The sequence below is a fragment of the Bubalus kerabau genome, chromosome 9, assembly GCF_029407905.1.
Source record: "Bubalus kerabau isolate K-KA32 ecotype Philippines breed swamp buffalo chromosome 9, PCC_UOA_SB_1v2, whole genome shotgun sequence".
In the NCBI taxonomy this organism is placed as follows: domain Eukaryota; kingdom Metazoa; phylum Chordata; class Mammalia; order Artiodactyla; family Bovidae; genus Bubalus; species Bubalus kerabau.
The window spans coordinates 73,768,095-73,782,832 of record NC_073632.1 but is presented as its reverse complement, the minus strand read 5'-3'; the positions used below and the strand labels follow the sequence as shown (position 1 = coordinate 73,782,832).

The 14,738-nt window shown below is 36.2% G+C and overlaps 1 protein-coding gene across 1 annotated transcript in view; it reads left to right on the top strand.

Moving 5' to 3' along the window:
• The window catches only part of THEMIS (thymocyte selection associated), a 191,164-nt gene extending 176,964 nt beyond the window's left edge, over window positions 1–14,200 (top strand). Inside the window, exons 5-6 of the mRNA XM_055535590.1 lie at window positions 2,520–2,655; window positions 13,985–14,200. Of these exons, the coding sequence (XP_055391565.1) occupies window positions 2,520–2,655; window positions 13,985–14,016 (168 nt within the window). The 3' untranslated portion in view covers window positions 14,017–14,200. The remainder of the gene's footprint in view (window positions 1–2,519; window positions 2,656–13,984) is intronic.
• Window positions 14,201–14,738: the final 538 nt, after the last annotated feature.

Below are 14,738 nucleotides of genomic sequence, written 5' to 3'. Positions count from 1 at the left end.
TTTTGAGTTGTCCCCATTGTACCATCGGAGAAGGCAATGGCACCCCACTCCAGTACTCTTGCCTGGAAAATCCCATGGAAGGAGGAACCTGGTAGGCTGCAGTCCATGGGGTCGCTAAGAGTTGGACACGACTGAGCGACTTCACTTTCAGTTTTCACTTTCATGCATTGGAGAAGGAAATGGCAACCCACTCCAGTGTTCTTGCCTGGAGAATCCCAGGGACGGGGGAGCCTGGTGGGCTGTCATCTCTGGGGTCGCACAGAGTCGGACATGACTGAAGTGACTTAGCTGCAGCATAGTACCATCAGGATTCCATCTTTTGTCATTACATTGGCCAGGCTTTTTGGCAAAGGCTTTGGCCAGTGTCAGCGTCAGGAACCTCATCTGCAATGTAGGACCTGGTGGACCAGACCCAGAAGGAGGTCCAGCCCCATCCACCACTGCTGCCCCTACTGAGGGAAAGAAGTAGAAGCAAAGATAGAAGAATCTGAAGAGTCTGATGATGACAAGAGCTTTGGTCTTTTTGACTAAACCTCTTTAGTAACACATTCAATACAAAGCAGAGCTCTTAAAAAAAAAAAAAGAAGGAATTTGAGAATTATCAAGAAATGACTTCTGTACTCTTCTAGTGTACTCTTCTAATTCTCTGCCTAAATAGTTGGCAGAGATCTAAACATGGATCCCTGACTTCCGGGATGTAATGTCTGATGATCTGAGGTGGAGCTGATGTAATAATAATAGAAATAAAGTACACAATAAAAGTAATGCACTTGAATCATCCTGAAACCACTCCCCCTCACCCTGGTCCATGGAAAAATTGTCTCCCATGAAACCAGCCCCTGGTGACAAAAAAGTTGGGGACCACTGGTTTAAGAAATTATAGTTGAACAACTTAGAGTCTGAGACTATTTATATTTATGTTTATATTCTCCCAATGTTCCCAGTATCTGGGATACTAAATATAAATGGTTGTTGGATGTACCAGTTATCTATTGTCACGCAATGCTGTTCATTCATCAGAAAAACTTAGTGGCATCCAGATAAAAACACATTTTTCATGAGGCTCTGGAATGCAGCTGACCTAAGTTAGTTTTAGCTGATCTGGTTGGGTTTGACCAAATATTTAAGACTCTTCTAGCCATTAGTTGTCTCAACCAGGATGACTGGGGTAACCTGATTCTAATTTCTGTCCTGTTCAACCTGCAGAAGGCTAGTCTGGGCATGTTCTCATGATGTAGGGGAAGGACACCAATGAGTAAAACCAATTGTGCAAGCATTTTCAACTGTGTGTCACATGTGTCAATTTCCTGTTGGTCTAGCAAAAGTCACATGGACAAATCAAAAGTCAGAGCAAGAAGGCAGTGCAAAATCATACAGGAAGGACATGGATACAGAGAGGAGCAAGAATTGGGGCCATTGGTACAACTGCTCCATTGAGTGAATACATAGATCAATGAGTGATGGAAGAGCACTGGACTAAGGGCTGGGAGACATATCCCTGAGGCTTGGCACTGTTCATTCTGTTAATCTGGGTATATTGTTTAATTACAATGGACCCTAATTTCCTTATTGGCTCTTCCCAAACTTTAAAAGACTTTGATTCAAGCTTTTAATGACGTTTTAATGAGTTTAATGCTGTATAGAGTCTATAAGAGGAACCTAAGGAAAGTTGTTCATTATCCTACTCTTTAGTGAACCAAAATGGCTAGTGTGGATGGCCAAAATTGATTGGCTACTTTTGACTCTATGAATCTCTGAATATTTTGTAATCATATCCAAACTGAAAAACTTCTAATCTGAATTTCAGTAAGGAGCAATGTGTTGAAAATTCAATTTCTTATTTAAATTGAAAATTCAATTTAGTGCTTGCTCCTCTCTGATGATTCTTTTGAAGCATACAGTATGTCAGGGCAACATCAGACACTATGACATTTCTTATATGTGAGATGTGTTTTAGAGTCCATTGATGTTTTACTTTAATAATTCATTGTTATGATGAATTACCATTCTAAAATTGACTAGAGGAGCTTTTTCATACTTGGATAATGTTGATAAAAATGTGGGTTATTTTAAAGTAAATATTGTGATTAGTTTTATAATATAAAAGGTGTAGATAATACAGAAGTGAAACCTGTTCTTCATAATACAATAAATAATTATGTAACATATAATGAAAGTCTGCATTACTAAATCATTAAGAATAAAAATGAAGCAAACAATATTTTATAAGCTTCATAAGAAAGTAATGTACACAAATGGGTTTTGAAGATAATATTCTGTGTCTGAGAGGACTTGTTACTTGAATCACTTAGATTGCCTCAAAAATTCAACACCTAGATTACCAAAGTATATTGTTGAAGATATAATCTGTAACCCACTTTGACATATGGACTGTTTGATTTCAGATATATAGAAATAACTCGCCATATGATAAGTATCCTTGTCAAACACTGGGAAGCATTTATTTTGGACTGATAATTTACTTGTAAAATCAATCACTCTGGTTTGTGTCATTTCAGAGTGTCCACGTAGACAGATCCAAGAAACTGTACTCAAATCAAGCTGGTCTGGACTCAAAAGTACCAGCTGGTTGTCAAAATGATTTGGCTGATCTGGAGAAAGAGAAGAGAAAGACTGAGACAACTGCAGTAACAGGTACCGATGCAACCACCGGTTGGTTAATCCTGTGATACTGGTTTTAACTGCCTTTATGACAAAAGCAAAATATACAGATTCTTATTACCATTTTGTTTGGAATATATGACTCAGCCAAAGCAACAGCCCTGACCTGTGAATCCCACTGAAATTTAGTTTTAAGTGAAGCTTAATATTAAACACTCACATTGACAAAAGATCTGTTCATTGTTTGCTGTTATTAGATTTTTCTTCTCATTTAAGATATTCATGCCCAAGGAAGTGTTTTTATTCTAATACTGCTTGTATTATCATGACAATGATATTGCTAAATGTTTGCTAGATTTAACAAGAAGGATTAATAGCTTGAGAAGAGGTCAAGATAATTGAGATGCTTTTAATTTTAGAAGGTGTCAGATGGGTAGCCTAATGCAGACTTGAATTATAATAGTTTAGTTTATAGAGACAGTGTTCTGATATTTTTCATCTCTACTAAAAGCAAAACAAGAGCAAATGGACTTGTCAAGAAGTTGATAGCATTCAATTAAGTTACCCAGACTAACTTCCATATTGTGGAAATCTGGGATAAGTTAGCAAGGGAAATGAGAATTTTCTTTCTTGGCAATATTTTTAAACACACCAAAGAAGCTCAATTTCTATTACACTTTATCTTTGAAACTTCACATTTCATTTGTAGAAAAATTGAAACTGTAATTATGCTTAAGCATATGGTTTGTTCTTTTTCCCTCCTTATTTGATTTTGTAGCCAGCACTCTTTTTTCCTCCAAGGGCATGTAAAAGTCAAAATACTAGATATAAAGTCTCTGAAGTGCTTCTGCTCAAACTCTGACTGTGCAATCTGGGTTCTTTCATGTAGTTAACTTACTGGCTTCTGACACTCCTATAAAAATATCCCATAGAGCTTTTCTTATTACCTTTTCATTGACTCTTTCTGAATGATAAAAATGAAATTCTGTAAAGGGCTTTGAAAACCATGCATATTGCAATTCCTCCAAATTTCAAATACTAACCAAGTGTGACTATAAAAGAAACAACTACTGCAGTGAAAATTGGCTGCAGTGTGCTGAGTCTCAGGCTATTATTAATTCATTGGAAACTGTTTTCCTTAAGATTATGGATCCTAAAAAGTACAAGATAGCACAATTGCTGAGATCAAAGTTTTTGTTTCAATCATTGGAAAACTTATTATCTGATCTTCCCCTGTATGTGAATCTTCCTGGGATGCTATATGAGAGCTCCAGGTTTGTGCTGTGAATGAATCAGTGCAGAGTATGATACAGACCAGGGCAGGAACTGCTTTGAACCTATTGCCTGTTAATGATGGTTTAAGAAAAAAGAGGACCTGGAATTAAAGTGATGGTCCTAGGCAAGTGAGACTTACTAACTTTACTCAAGAGAGTAAAATGAAATCTGCTTTATTACATTAATTTCAACAAGAATTTATTTAAAAACTACACAGTATGTGTCTGGGCAATATTTGCAATTGCTTTCCCATTTGAAATTACAATAAATTGTAGAGTCTATCTTCATTGTGAATTATAATTGTATGACAGTTCCATAATAAGAATACAAAAGTAAAGCAGAAATATAATTCTTCAAAATTCACTTTTGTGAAACTTCATATATTTCCTTCATTAAAAAGAGGCTCTTTAATCTATGTGTGTGTTGATAGCTCAGACATATCCAACTCTTGCTACCCCATGGATTATAGTCCACCAGGCTTCTCTGTCCATGGGATTCTCCAGGCAAGAATACTGGAGTGGATTGCCATCTCCTTCTCCAGGGGATCTTCCCAATCCACGTATCAAACCCAGGTGTCCTGCATTGCAGACAGATTCTTTACCACCTAAGCCACCAGGGAAGCCCCTTTGGATCTATACTTAACATTTACTGTACTTTGAATGAGTAGCTCATCTGTGAATATTCATTAACTACCTGATAGTTCAGGATGGACAAATCATACTCCTTCTGAGTTTTCTCCTCTTTTTAAATTTTAGACACAAGTCAGTCATTTTCTAAATTCTCTTCCGGTGAGAATGGCAGTTTTAGAGTCTCTGCAGGGTATCATAGAGAAAACAAAGCAAAACCAAACAAAACCTTATTAAGACAGGGGAGCTGCTTCTCCAGTTTTGCTCCTTCTGGACACCCAGACCTTCTTCTTTCAGTTAGATGAAGTGGAACCATTTCAGATCTGTATCTAATAATTATACTGAAGGGAATTATTTATTTTGAAATTCACTACAGATGACTAGAAGATTCGCTCTAAATGGTTGAACACATTGTGTAATGAGAGTTTGCTCTGTTGCGGCTGGGAGCACAGGAAATTCTGCCACAGGATCGGTGCTGTCAGTCCCAGCTCCTCTTCACTTAAGAAGCTGATGAAAATACCACATCAGATCTCAAGGGTGACCTTCCTCTCTGGATCCTCGATTCGCTCTGGCTGTTCGACAAGGCCCATATCTTATTTAGGGAACATCATTATTAAGTCTGCACCTTGTTTTGTCCATAAATTACCAAAAGAACAGTTCTCTGAAAGTAGGATGATTACGTAGTTAACTTTTGGATTCTGAACCTAAGATTAAACGTTAAACGTTGGCTACTGCATTCACCAGCTGTGTACCACAAACAATTTGCTAACATCTCTATCTATTTGTAAAGTTGGGATAATAATAGTGCTATACTACAGGCTATTTCAATGACAACATTAGATAAAATTGGTTAAAATTAGTATGTCTACATGCTAAGCTGCTTCAGTTGTATCCGACTATTTGCAATGCTATGGACAGTAGCTGGCCAGGCTCCTCTGTCCGTGGGATTCTCCAGGCAAGAATACTGGAGTGGATTGCCATACTCTCCTCCAGGGGATCTTCCAAACCCAGGGACTGAACTCGCATCTCTTAAGTCTCTTGCATTGGCAGGCAGGTTCTTTACCACTAGCACCACCTGAGGAGCCCCAAGTTAGTATAGTACATAATACACTCCAGTTGAATTATGGGTATTATAATTAGTGTCTGCATATTTATGAGTTGACAGCTAAGGAAAATTTTGCCTCCTGACTGTATATTTTGCAAATTCCTGTCTCTGACCACTTGATACGTCTCTTATAGTCTCCGAGTTTCTGTCCATTGCATTTCCCTTTGAGAACTCTATCCTCTTGGGAATTTCATGGCCTCTTTGAATCTTATGTACATGAAAAGTGATTAGAAATCTTTTGGAGATGTGTCATGAATCCTCTGAATCTTTGAAGCAATGCGATCCTACAGAGACATGGAAGCCTTGAGCCTCCCTAAAGGACCCCTCCGCCTCCTTACTTCTGCTGCAGTAGCTCAAGAAGAGCACAGTTTCCATGTTTAATCAGTGACAGCACTATTTTTGAAGAGATGACATGTGTTAAGTGCAAGTGTTTGTTTTGAGCTACTTGTTTCACATCCAGTTTCCAGGGTAGACTTGCATATGGAAAGTTTATTGAGAAGTGCTTTGTGGAACAACACATAGGTTGAGGAATGAAAGCAGGTCTGGACAGACAGAGCAGTGAAATCATAATAGAGTCACAAGAAAGACCTCAGCTAATGGCACAGGGAACTGTGGAACTGGTGTGGCTCTTCTGAGTTGTCCTGTGTTAGGACAAGGGGGCCAGGTTTTCAGGGCCCCCGCTTCAGTCCATCATTAGGTTCGGCTGCCTTTGGAAAGGGGACATGACTGTGGGCAAGTGGCTTCCTTCATCCCAGGGCAAAGTTGTTTGGTACCAGAGGATTATCATTTAGTTGTGAGAAGGATCTGGTTATTGTGTAGGTCACACCTTAATTGCAGAGATTTCTTCTGGTGATCTGACTGGCTAAACAGAAAGACAGTTTTCTTTTTTCCTTTTTATATATTTGGTTTTACCCTACATAAATGTTCTCTATTGAGTAAATTTTATACTCTTCTGATCAACATTCTCTAATGAAATTTCCTTGCTTTTGAAGCTCCAACTATATTCTAATTACCCTACATCTTTATATTAAACCCAAGCCACGACTCACCCTCCATTAGTTAGACTTGTTGAGTAGTGAGAAGATCCCTGGGCCAGAAAACAAAATGCAGGTACAGTAAGGTCTAGGCCCAGCGCTGTACATTAGCTGCACAGCCTTTCACAGGGCATTCCATTTTTCTGAATTATATTTTCCTCATCAAAATATGAGATGCCCCAGGTAATTTTGATGTCCTTTCAGTTCTAAAAGCATGTGATTAGATGGTCTTTTCTGATATCATAGAGTCATGACACTATGATAAGTTAAGACTTACATCTCTAAGTTAAGACTCTCTTAGAAACAATTCACCACATCTAGAAACATACTTACAGTAAATTAAACAGATAAGAGGAAACAAGTTTCATGGAAAAGCTTTTCATTAAGGTCATGGCAGAAGGTAGAAAGAAAGAATGAATTTATAAGAAGATATACAATTCTTTATACTGAGCTTTAATTCAATGTTAATGTTTACTCTAAACTTCAGATTTTACCTGTGGCAGATTCATTTTGATATTTGGCAAAACTAATACAATTATGTAAAGTTTAAAAATAAAATAAAATTAAAAAAAATAAACTTCAGATTTTACTTATATGTTGGGAATCAAAACATAGGAACTTCTCTATAAAACTATTTGAGAGTTAAATAAGGTGAGGGTTCCATTTTAAAGACCTTGACTGAATGACTGAATATATGTTATTTAGAGGTAGGCACTTTAGAAATAATAAAATATATCCTTGTTTTTCAGTTTTGCTAAATGCAGACTTCAATAATTCATTGTTATTCTGGATAATATGTAATTTTAAGCACAATAATTACTTTTACTCCTAAAGACTAGAAAATCATTGTTTAAGACATAGAATAATTTCAAACTAGTAATCCAAAAATCTGGTATATCTTTTGTCCTTCTACTTAACATCAGTGCAGATTTTTCATAATATAAACAAAATAATGACACCAGTAGAATTTCTCTCACATTTCCAGGGAATACTGTTTTCAGGTTAGAAATACTGACAGCCTAAAGTAAAACATTATAAGTCTGCTCTTCCTTTTATAGCAACCTATTAATATTTCCCTCTTTTTGGAAGGTTTAAATGTTGAAGAATATCCTGGAAGGAGAACCCACAGTCATTTCTTTCTTTGAACAATTCTGAAACATCATTTCCTATTAGGCAGTTGTGTGAGTACTGACAGCCTTGCCCCTCTTCTTCCCTAGAGATTAATTTATTTCCTGCAGTGCTTGGTCTTCATGGAAAATCTGACTTGTCAGCCTTCACCAATGGGAGATCTCATCAGCAGAATGTTAATTATAAAAGCAAAACTATATACCATATTGAAAGGGAAAAACAGTTCTCCAGGCAACGCAACCTTTTTGTTTTCTTTTCTCTCCACTTCATTCTCTTCTCAGACTGTGCCTCAGTAGGAACATTATCCACTGGGGAAACATTCTGTGAGATGGTGGGGTATAGAGGAAATGTGTAGGCTTTGCCACCAGACAGACCCAAGACTGAATTCTAATTCAAAGAATGTTGAATTTCTTTGGGATTTGGTTTCTTTATCTGAAAAATAAACATAAAAATTCCTGCCTCATATGAAATTATATAAAGAGACTGGCAGAGAGTAGACACTAGAAAATTATTCATATTACCATAGTCTTCATTTAGCATCTACTGCATATTGACTGGTGTGGCATAATAGTAACCATGTCACATGTTAATCTATTAGAGATTTGAAGAAATATATCTTTCAGCTTTAGGTGTTAGGCATATGAGATGAAGACACCTTATTGAAATGGCCTGTTTGAAACTTTACTCTTCATTTCCTTTCTCTTCTCATCACCACTCACACTTTTCATAATGCGCACTAGATACTTATAAACTTTTTTTTTCCAAAAATCAGTTCTTAAAAAATTAAAAGGTGTTTGCTAATAGTTTTAGACCTATCTATTCAGGTTGGAAACTGTGTTTGAGTTTACTAAAAGTTATTTCTCTAAAATTGTCAATTTCTGCTTGCTTACATCTCAGAAACAAAATTTTGGTGAATTAAGTCTTGAGACAAAGAAGATTGTCAGCAAAGGAGGTGGCAGCAAAGTAGAGATAAAGTTGAGAGATACAAAATGAAGAAACAAAATAAATTACTTTAAGTCCAGGATGATCACTCTTTTAGTAGTATGATTACAATTAACAAATCTGTTTAAGTATATTCACTTTTTTATTGTTTCCCCCACATGGTTTTATAATTTGTGTATAACACTAGAAAGAAAACCAATTAAAGCAAATGTATCATTTTTCTGTGATAAAATAAGAAAAAGATGTCACAGTGTAAACTCATAATAAGTGAGACCTGATACAGGGCTCCTACAGCAGACAGGAGCTCTGCGCACAGAGCAAAGAAAAGTGCTATTCTTTCACATGGCAAAATAATATTTTTCTTAATGACTAGTGACAGTATTTTAACTTGGGTAGAACAAGAGATTGGATCTGTATGTTGATCTTTGCCTTTGACCTTTATAGAGTCATATGCACATTATTAATTGATCCTTTTTAATGGTAAATGCATTTTTTGAAACTATAGAGTTTTCTTAAAAATAATGAGCTTTTGAGCCTCTCCCCAATTTCCTAATTTTCCTTATTAATAACTTCTAATCTTATCATTTTAAATTTCCTTTCCCTTTTTTTCCTAACCTTTTTTTCTTATAGGCAAAGGACTTTCTTTTACCTATTATTTCAATCAATTCTGTTTTTTATTTTATTCACAAGGCCCATCTTTAATTTGGCCAATAAATTAAGCAAAGCAAAAAGGAACAGATAACTTTGAAAATTTGTCTCAGTGAGTCTCTAAGTTCTTGTACATAAATGGTCATTTAATGAGCATGTTAAAAATACATATTCTTGGGATTTTCTCTCTCTAGTAGTGTTGATAACCTCTGGTGGGTTATATCCATCCCATTGCCTGTTATTGTACTGCCCTCAAGCTAAGAATATTTTTTTTTTATTTTTCAACCACTTAAAAATACTTTAAGATATTTAAGATAAAATATATATTTAAAATAAAATATTTATCAGATATTTTCTGACACATGAAAATTATCTGAAATTCAAATTTCAATTTTTATATAAAGTGTTACTGGCAACAGAGCCACACTTATTCATGAGCACATTGTCTGTAGCTGCTTTTGTGCTGTATCAGCAGAATTGAGTAGTTTTGACCAAGACCATATGTAAAGCCTAAAATTTTTACGATTTGGCCCTCTAGAAGGAAACTTTGCTAACCCCTGCTCTAGAGAGTCTGATTCAGAAGTTCTCAAGAAAGAACAGTAATTGAATTGATTTCAACATGTGTTTAGGTGATTGTTATACTGAGGTCTGACGACACTTTGAAAGGTAATACAGTAGGAAAATTATGCACAACCTGTCTCTTCTTCTCCCCTTCTCATCACCTACTCCATCAGCAATTCCTATTGGCTTTATCCTCAAACAGTGTCTAGAATTTATCTTTTTTTTTTTTTCAACCTAGTTCACTGCCATCAACTTTGTCCAAACCATCATCATCTTTCATCTGGTTTCCTGTATCAGCTTCCTAACTAGTCAATCTGCCTCTGCCCTTGCCTCAGTATCCTCCATTCTCAACAGGCCAGCCAGAGTGAATGTGTTAAAAACCTTAATCTGATCATGTAACTCTTTTCTTCAGAATCCTCCAGGGGTCTCTCCACTTCTGTCTACCTTGGCATCCCAGCTGCTTCTCAGAAACGCTAGGAGCACTCCATCCTCAACACACCACAGGCTATTTTCTCTAAGTGGCATAGTCTTTCCCCTAGAAATTTGCATGTCTTTTATCTTTGTCTCATTTAGGTCTTTCCTTAGCCATTACCTTCTCAGCAATTTCTTCCACGAACACCTTATTTGAAATTGTAATCTCTTCATCGGGGTCTACTGATCTCCTTTATGCCATCTCACATGCTGCACACCTTGCTTCATTATTTTGATTATGGGCCATCTTCCCCGCATGTGGGCTCCATGAGGACAGGAATTTTTATCCATTTGCTCTGTCCTTAGATTTAAAAGAGTTCCTGGCTTACTGCCAGTTCTCAATAAATATTTCTTGAATAGAGAAATGAAGCCCAGACTCCCATTCTGTTTGACAGATTATGCGTGATACCTATCAAACATGCAAAAACAATTGCCAGGAGTATAAGTCTCGTCTTTGAAAACTGACATAATATCTTGTAACCACCACGGATGAGAAGAATAAATTTGTATCATTTGCTTTTTTCCCTCTTAACCAATAACTTAGTTACAAAAGATGCTAAAGGAAAGTAAGTCGAGGAAGGGTACATGGGTGAAAATTCAGTTGAAGATGTTTGGAAGAGATTCTAGAAAGTTTCACAAAAAAGTGCTTCTTAGAGCAGGTAGATGTGGTTACTGCAAGTTTTACTTTTCAACATAAGGTTGAGCAGTTTGAGGAAAAGGACACTCAAAGTTTTCAAAAGGGAAAATTCAGGGCATGACTAGCCTTGGTTCAGTTAACTGTTTGGGAAAAATCAGCTTTATAGGAGAATGTAAAGTTGGTGATGGACAGGGAGGCCTGGCGGGCTGCAGTTCATGGTGTCACAAAGAGTCGGACACTACTGAGTGTGAACTGAAATGAACTGATGTTTCCCAGGAACTGAGTGTACATGATTCCACAGCCTTCAGTTAACATCATCATCTAAGTAATTATGAATTTTCAAAAATAGCCAGTATTCAATTCAAGGTAAGAAACATCACCTCCAAATTAATTTGGTGACATTTTCCAAAGGAGTGGTCGATGAATGCCAAAAGGTTTGATAGTTTTAAATCAATTTGAATTTTAAAACCTAAATAATTGTCAGAAAAATTAGTTCCTTCACATTTTGAGAATTCTTGCAACTTAATTCAATAAAGAATAAAGTTTCTATTCAACATGAAATCAGCTGTGTCTTAACTTCAGCTGGCCTTTAAAGCTCAGGCATCATTGAGGGGATCCCCACCCTGGGTGGAAGATGGGGCTAATTCAGGCAGAGAGAGGCAACTTATAAGATCCCTTCCAAAACTAAGATTGTTGAAATCCTATTATTTTGCATTGAGATAATTTAATTATTTTAATTCTTCCCCTCCCATTTTTCTGCTTAACTCTGTACTATCTTAAATCAATTTATTGACAAGGGAAAGTGAGACTAATAACTGTCGAGATGACAGATTGAACTTTCAAGCTACAGGTTTGTGTGACTATGAGATAGTAATAGCGAGTAATATTTCTGTTGCACTTTACATTTTACAAAACACTTGCAGGTCCGTTATTGCATTTGATGTTTCCTCAATGCTATGATTCTGTTATTGCTACCAAAACTTACTCACTTGTAAGAAAATGGAATTCAGAGATTTCTCAAGACACACAGCCAGTAAATCTTAGAATCAGGATTCAGATCGAGTTCTTCAGATTGTTTCTCTGTACTGCAGTGTATCTGTTTCATTTGCCCTCCCCAGCCTCTCCCCTTAGGAAAAGCTATGCTGTCAGGGAGAAATTCGGTTGTTATCCCTTTTTGCAGATAAAGTCACAAAGATAGTCTGTGGTGGAAGTGGGGATTATATCTGGGCATACTGCCTAAGAATCCTGTGCTCTTTTATCTATAATGTATATTCCACAGTATGTAGTTTTATTGCTGTTTGTGATAAAAGGAAGACATGAAAATCTAAAGGCAGCAGTTGGGGATGGTGGATGATGAGGAGAGAGAGTGAAATCAAAGACAGCATGGGGTCTAGACGATCTTCCTCTCATCCGACCCCACCTTCCAGCCCCCAGCCTCACTTAGCACTGAGGGGGAGTTGATGGAAGAAAATAAATTTAGGCCGTTAGGGGAATTAGCATGATGTGTGGAGAAATTCCACTTTTTTCTGCTTTGACATCCCCTTTCTTTTTTCCCAGTAAGTCTGTGAACTCCTCAGAGATCACAGACTCTATGTTTTGTCCTTATATTTTACACAGATAGTAAAAATAGGTAACAGTTGATGAAACAGTAAACCTCTTTATTGCAAAATATAAAACTTTTACATTTATTGACTCATTTGATCTTTGTCATAACCCTGTAAGATAGGCATTATTGTCCCTTCCCCCGACCTTGTTTTCAAAGATGAGGAAATAAGGTACACAAAGGTTAAGTAACTTCCTTAAGGTTATAGAGCCAGTGTGTAGTAGAAAAGAAAGGAAGAAAGAAGGAATGAAGGGAAGAAGAGGAAGAGGAAGGAGAGGAGAGAGGAAGCAAGAAGGAAGGGAGGAAGAAAGGAAGGAAGCAGAGGAGAAGGGAGGCAGGAAGGGAGGTAGGGAGGAAGTCATAGGCTAATGAATGCTCAGGGGCAACAACCTCAGAGTGTTCCTCTCCAGGTCCACGAGGCTAAGCACTTAATACTAGATCACTAGAGCAATGAGGAGTGCACAAGTGAAAGAAATGATCAGTTTTCTGTCCTGTTTGACCATTATAGTTCATGCCATTAGAATTTTTTTTTTATGCCCCATGCTCCACAAAGCCATAATGGAAAGAAGCGTCCATTTTCTCTGAACACAGAGTGCAGGGTAGCTTACTTTCCTTGAGAATGTGACGTGATGTCTTTTTTTTTTTTTAATTAATTAATTTATTTTAATTGGAGGCTAGTTACTTTACAATATTGTAGTGGTTTTTGCCATAGGTTGACATGATTCAGCCATGGGTGTATATGATGTCTTAACGTCAAGTCTGTGCACATGTTTATTAGAAGCTCGAGATTGTACAGCTTTTGCTTGAGACCTGTTGGCTTTTTTCATTTAACATTATAGGTACCCTTTTCTCCTCCACTAGATTTGGGCTCCAGTGCATAGCCATTGTGTCACAGCTGAGGTGATAGGTCTGCAATCGGACATTTTTTAGAACACAATCAAGCTCTAGCCTCTTACTAGCTGTGTGATTGCTAGGCAAGTCTCTTAACTTCACCTTGGAGTCAGGTTTTTACTTTACATTACCAGATAAAAGAGTTTTTATAAGCATAAACTAAAACACAAAGAAAAGCACATTGTAAACTGAAAGACACTTAACAAATTTAATGTATTATCTCACAGAAATATCTACTTTGTTTTTGAAGGGTTAACGCTAGTTCCTGGAGTTTGGGGGTTTTTGTTTGTTTTGTTTTGTTTCTTATTTTGTTCTCAGTTCTCAAAAAACTTACAGGCAGGTAAGTGTCCTACAAACAGTACTTGAAAGCAAGTAGTTTCTTTCTTGACTAGTTCTAATACATGTTTCTGATGGACCCCTCTTAATCTTTTTTTCTTACAGAAATCTTCAAAACTGAAGAACATAAAAAATAATGAGATGTGACAGAAGCCACTTGGGCAGTGAACATAAATGTTGCAATGTAAAAGCAAACCTAGCCTTCTAGCTGAAAAAATAGCCCCAAAAGGAGTCTGGGCCATTGCAAAGGCGAAGACAACAAAACTAATGCAATTATGTAAATTTTAAAAATAAAATAAAATTAAAAAAAATGAAAACAATAAAAAAAAAAAACTTAAAGAGCAACCTAGGATATAAAATTCACAGTCTATTCTGTTGTGCCAAAATCTACATGTATTTTTTTTTTATTGTTTCTTGGGACATGTTTATTTAATGTGCACATTTTATTTTTGTGGTTTCTATTCCCATTACTGACAATTAAGCAATTGAAAATTACTTTTATACTTTAGTTTCTTAGTGAAAAATTTTAAAATAGGATAAAAGCTCACCAAATATCTTCACTTTCCTTAGAATTTGTTTTGCCATTTTTTAGTGTTATCATTATTGTTAAAAATAACAAAAAATAATTATATGAGAGTGATCTAAAATAACCAGGTTTCAAGTCAATATATGGCAAAACCAATACAATATTGTAAAGTAAAATAAATAAATTAATTAATTAAAAATAAATAAATTTTAAAAAATTTTAATAAACAAATAAATAAAATAACCAGGTTTCTTATGTGATTCCCTTGGAGCTGTGGAAATAAGTTTAACTTCACACTTTCATTTAGTTTTAGAAACATATAGTGAAAAATGT